The 5559-nt window shown below is 47.1% G+C and overlaps 1 protein-coding gene across 1 annotated transcript in view; it reads left to right on the top strand.

The window, feature by feature from the left end:
- Positions 1 to 5559, top strand: part of CSMD2 (CUB and Sushi multiple domains 2) — a gene marked incomplete at its 5' end in the record, with an annotated part of 130994 nt that overhangs the window by 19193 nt on the left and 106242 nt on the right. The window contains 3 exons of the mRNA XM_010132318.1: positions 290 to 616; positions 2777 to 2971; positions 5328 to 5466. Coding sequence (XP_010130620.1) covers positions 290 to 616; positions 2777 to 2971; positions 5328 to 5466 — 661 coding nt within the window. The remainder of the gene's footprint in view (positions 1 to 289; positions 617 to 2776; positions 2972 to 5327; positions 5467 to 5559) is intronic.

Genomic DNA, 5559 nt, shown 5'->3' with positions numbered 1-5559 from the left:
GGGAACAGCCCGGCTGAACAAGGGGCAGCGCTGGGCTGCAAAATTGCAAACCAACAAAAAGCAAGACTGCAGACTGCTTTGAAGGCGCTTCTTCCCCATGCAAATAAATCACTGACATGCAGCAGTGAATGGAGCACTGAGCCCTTCCTTTCTGTAATTGTCTGAGAAGCAAGGCAACGGGGAATTTGCAGGAATCACCCGGCTCAAGGGATGACGGGGAGGGGGGAATGTAATAGAGCAGCTTGTAGGAGCACCATGTTGCATGATTGATGGTGGTTTCTTATTGCAGTTTCCTGCTTTTTCAACTTCACCACCCCATCTGGGATTGTGCTGTCACCAAATTACCCTGAAGAATATGGAAGCAGCTTGCACTGTGTTTGGTTAATTATAGCGAAGCCTGAGAGCCGCATTCACTTGGCTTTCAATGACTTTGACGTGGAGCCTCAGTTTGATTTTCTGGCTGTGAAGGATGGTGGCACTGCTGAATCCCCGGTGCTGGGGACCTTCTCAGGAAACCAGATCCCCTCCTCTCTGACCAGCAGCGGTCACGTAGCCAGGCTGGAGTTCCAGACTGACCACTCCATGGAGAAGAGAGGCTTCAACATAACCTTCACCAGTAAGTGTCTGATCCTTCCTTCTGGGTTTCATTTCAAGCCTAAATTCTTGTTGGAGATGACAGGCAGGAGTTTTAGCTCACTGAAGCCACTGCAGCTCCAGAGTAAGTCTGAAAAGTGGGGATTACACATTTGCAGTCGGGTAATTGAGGATGGGTGTCAAGCTTATTGCCAGTCATGCCAGTGCTTTCTGGGTGTGAAGTTCAAGTGTTGTCCCGTGGTGTGGAAGAAAGCGTTTGGCCCAGGACTCTGTCCACGGAGCAGGCAGGGTTTCTGTTCTCCATCAGCACACAGCTCACTGTGTGAGGTGGACTCACAGCTCTCCCCCTGGGGCCTCCATTCTGCCCGCTGAGGAGAGACAGTGCTTTGTGGTCAGCTTGATGCAGATCCGGAAGAACTGTTAGATCTCAGATGGTCATGTTCACCTACCAATACTGTCATCGTTCGCTGACACCTAACAGCACTTTAGATGCAAACTGACGTGGTTTGCTGAAGGTAAAGGAAAACATGTAGCAATGTCTTAAAATGCAAAGCCTTGAAACTTCCACAGATAGATTTGGCCTCACGTATGTCCAGTCTTCAAATCTCAAATGACTGCTGTTGGTAATTTTATCCTCGAATTGTTTTATAATTTTCTAAAGAGCATTATTAAAGCTATTCTGCAAAACTGGTAAATGACTTTGTTATAATAGCCTTTGGTGGCACAGCTAAGTTAATAGCCTTTCTAGCTAGGATTGCAAATCCTAGATTTAAAGAAATCAGAGGTCTTAAAAATCATTTGCCACACTACAGCATGCTGAAGGCTCGTCAGGTGAAGTTGCACGTGTGTGGTAGTATCACATCCCTGGGAGTGACCCCCAGATCCTGTGGGTAAGGAGGTGGTCTCGTCCAGACTCGCTGGACGCGTTCTCCAGTTTGCATCTCTGGTACGTTACAAACCTGTGCTGGGAGTGGTGGCCCTCCTCTGGAGGAAGCAAACCTTAAAGCAAACCTTTTCTTGTTGTAAATGACTCTTAAGTACGTGCGAGTTAATCTGTTCTGACTGCTGGAACTACCAAAAAGAAGCTCCTGAGTCGGTCTCAGACACGCTGCCATCCTTTGCCCCAGTTCAGATGCGAGTGAGGCGACAGCATGTTGCTACCAGGGACAGACAGCAGAGCACAGGGAGCAGCTCCAGCCTGTGTTTTCCCTGTTAGCAGCGTATACATCACCAGATATTAAAGAGTAACGATGCTCTGTGAGAAATGCAGAACGCCGCTGAATTTTGTCAAATGCATTAAAGACATTAACAGCATGCGTGTGTAATTTATCTGTAGGCTTTAATCTTTCATATGCTGCTCAGCTCTGAAGACCACCTCCCAGCAGAAGATAGAGTACATAGTTAGACACTTAATGGGGAATTAAGGCTACGGAGTTCCTTTCTGACTGGCTGGCTGGCCGGCCTGGTTTTTAACTGCTGGAGCAGGGCAGCCCTTTAAACAGACTGTGTCTGTGCAACTTTGCAACACCCAGAAAGGTAATTGCTGTGTGTCTGTCCTTCATTTCATCCTGGTAATGGTGACAAGCACCAGCGGGGACTATGTGGCAATCGATTACAGCCGATGCTGAGAGGAGCCCTGCTTTTAACCACGGGAACGTAAAGCTTTCCTTCGTCCTGAGTAACGGTTAACGTGCAGATGTGGGCAGCACTGCAGTATTCTTCAAGTTTTTAAAAATCTCTATTTTGAGTATTTGTGTGTTTTCATATATGAAAAATGAGTAAGAATAAAATCTAGTTCTGTTGGCTCTCTTCTGGCTGCTTCTACTGTTGTGTCTGCACTGGCAGTGGAGACGGGACAGCAAATGGAAGTGACTTCAGCTAAATGAAAAGCTGATTGATGGGAACATGTGCTTGAGTGTCTTTGCAGTTTTGAGAAGAGGTGGTGACATGATTTCTGCCACAGGCTGGCTCATCCACGTGGTACACAGTAGCTTTCTTGGGCCAGATTTAAGTTGTGCTGTTTGGTCTTCCCAGTGAGGTTGGTCCATTGTCCAGGAGCAAGATGAAGTGCTCCTGTCTCAGTAGAAAAGAAATGAAACTACTGTTTAATTTCTACGTTTGTGGTTGAATGTAAGAGGTGGAGAAACAAGTTCCTCACTGTTCTCTTACCTTTCCCTCTTAGCATTTAGGCACAATGAATGCCCTGACCCTGGTGTGCCAGTGAATGGGAAGCGGTTTGGTGACAGCCTCCAGCTTGGCAGCTCAGTGTCCTTCCTGTGTGACGAGGGCTTCATCAGGACCCATGGGGCAGAAACCATCACCTGCATCTTGAAGGAAGGAAACGTGGTCTGGAACAACGCAGTGTTGAGATGTGAAGGTAAGTTTTACCATCTTTTCTCCTATTCTGCATGTGCAGTCTGGAGGGAGAGTTGATCCCCTGGTGTCTGCAGCCTTTGGGGAAAAAGGAGGCTAGTTCTGTCCGCCAAAGTCAGGGTCAGTTCACCCCCAGCAGCGGGGTGCCGTGCTGGCCTTTGGGAGACCGAGCACTGGATTTGTGAAGTGAATGATGGGGAGGATTTTAATTGTTCAGTTCTTCTTACAACGTGTGTTTTTCTAATAACAATAATAAAAGGCTTTGATTTCCTGATGACTAAAATTGTTCCTGCTCCTCCTGTCACAGACAGAATAAAGAACAGAGACTGGGAGATACGTGGCAGTATTATTTCTCTCCTGGTTTTTGATGCACATTGTAAAATGTGTAATGTTTATACAGTGGAAGAAGCAAAAGGTGCAGATCTTTACTGTGAAAAGTGAATCATTGCTGCCAACACCTGTAAGCACACACATTCCTCCGGCGTGTCTTTGCGGGTGTGGTCCAACAGTCCAACCTCCTGGACTGAGCCAGTCGAGAGCCAGACATTTGATGTTGACGTCTCTGCCATCACAGCTACAACAACCAGCCCAGAACCAGGGGGTGGGTTGAGATTAAGGCTTTAACAGAGGTTTCAAAGCTTCATCCTAGCCCTTTAAAGCTTCTGCTATGGAAAAAAGAAGTGAAGGAAGAGCTCATTAGCAGTGAAGAGTCTTCCTCTGTTCTCATGCCCCACGCTGGTATTTACAGCAATTGGAATCTCAAGTGCTGTGCTGTTGAGAGCAGCACTGTGATACCCAGAATAATTCCAGGAACTGGGTACGCAGGCTTCACGTGGGTGAGCAGCAGAGATTGCACAATCTAGTCCATTGTCTTCCAGACTGGAAGAAGGTATCAATTGTTCAGTAAGTTTTTGTATAAGAAGCTGGACATTTTTTATATTCTTAATTAATTTTGCCTTTGCTTTTGCAAAGGTTTGATTCAGGGTTTCCTTTGCTCTTGCACAAGCACTTGCCTTCAAGTTTATATATTTGTAAGTGTAGAAAGGAAACATATATTTAATAATACACTTTTAATCAACTTTTATCTTTGGAAACTTTGACAACCTTTTGCCGTTAACTCGTGCTTCCCTCTGTGATGATCACAGTGGTGATTTCTTTGACTCACCCGTCAGTGTGCGCTTGGTTAAGTGTACATTTTAATTAGCTTTTTTTAAACAAGGAGGGAGTAATTGGATCTAAAGTACTGTTTAGTGCTTGAAAAAATTAATGGGAAAGAGCGCTAAAAAAAAGTTGGAAGATGGGTAGAAGTCCTGACAGGAAATTACATACCTTTTGGGCGGAAAGGAGCATCTTGTTCAAAAGTGATTGGTTCAGATCCAGTTGAGATCAACCAACTATGATCTGGCTTCCCTCAGATCAGCAGCGAAGGTTTCAGGCCTCGACTTACACAGGTCTTTAAGGTCACATCAAGTGTGACATTTCGTAGCCCTCGCACAAAGCTCGCTCTGGGGCTGGCCCTGGGTTGGTGCTTCTGCAGCTGCTGGGGAGAAGCAGAGTCCCCTGGGTCCCCTTGGACCCAGCTGGCAGTGAGTGCTGTGGACTGACAGGCTTGGTCTGCCCCCTGGGAGCTCCCAAAAGCTGCGACAGCAACATGATCACGCTGCCATGGATGTACGTGACCAGCGCCCCTGACCTGACTCATCAGGACGTGGAGAACACCGGGGTGATGAGTCCAGCAAAGTGCTGAGCAGCGAGAGCACAGACTCACAGACACACTTCCCCATCGCATTTGATTTTTTTAGAGGACAAAGCATTCCAGTTATTGAGGACTGTCGGATTTTGTACCTCTGCTCTGTCAGAAACAGTGTCCTTTTTCTGGTAAAGATAACGATATGCCTTCAGCTTCTGCTAATGGCACAAGGGACCAGAGTATGGACTAATGCCATAGTCTTGTGATGTCCCTTGCGGTAGAGACACATGACTCAATTACCACAGATAGGGAAGATTTTCTGGCACCTGCAGCTACTGAAATGCAAACTGACCTTGCAGTTTTCTCAGGTTCTATATCTAATAATTATTATTATATCCTGTCCCCCCAGAGCCGCTGCACAAGGTCAGGCTGTTGACTCCCACAGATACAGTAGCAGGCTGCTAAGTCTTCACTTTAAGCTGAAAAGGCAATTTCTTACCAGTGAGGGTTGTTATTTCATCTGGTCCTGATTGGTTTTAACATGAGAGAAGCAGTAATGCACAAAAACTGTTGTGTAGCAGGGCAGTACTGCCTGGCAGGAAAGGGTCCATTCCATCTACAGCTTCCGTGATGCTCTTCACCTGAATCGTGCCATTTTCTTTGTCCCCAGCGCCGTGCGGGGGCCACTTGACATCCCCCAGCGGAACCATCCTGTCCCCTGGCTGGCCTGGCTTCTACAAGGACTCCCTGAGCTGCGCGTGGGTCATCGAGGCCCAGCCGGGCTACCCCATCAAGATCACATTTGACAGGTGCTCACCCCACACTTCTCAAAGGTTTCCTTGTTGCAGTCGTTTTCGGTGGTGCCGGCGGTGTGGAGGTGTAGAAGGGAACAAAACCGCTCT

Source organism: Buceros rhinoceros, unplaced genomic scaffold (genome assembly GCF_000710305.1).
Source record: "Buceros rhinoceros silvestris isolate BGI_N320 unplaced genomic scaffold, ASM71030v1 scaffold883, whole genome shotgun sequence".
Taxonomy (NCBI): Eukaryota; Metazoa; Chordata; class Aves; order Bucerotiformes; family Bucerotidae; genus Buceros; species Buceros rhinoceros.
This window is presented reverse-complemented; position numbering and strand designations above follow the sequence as displayed.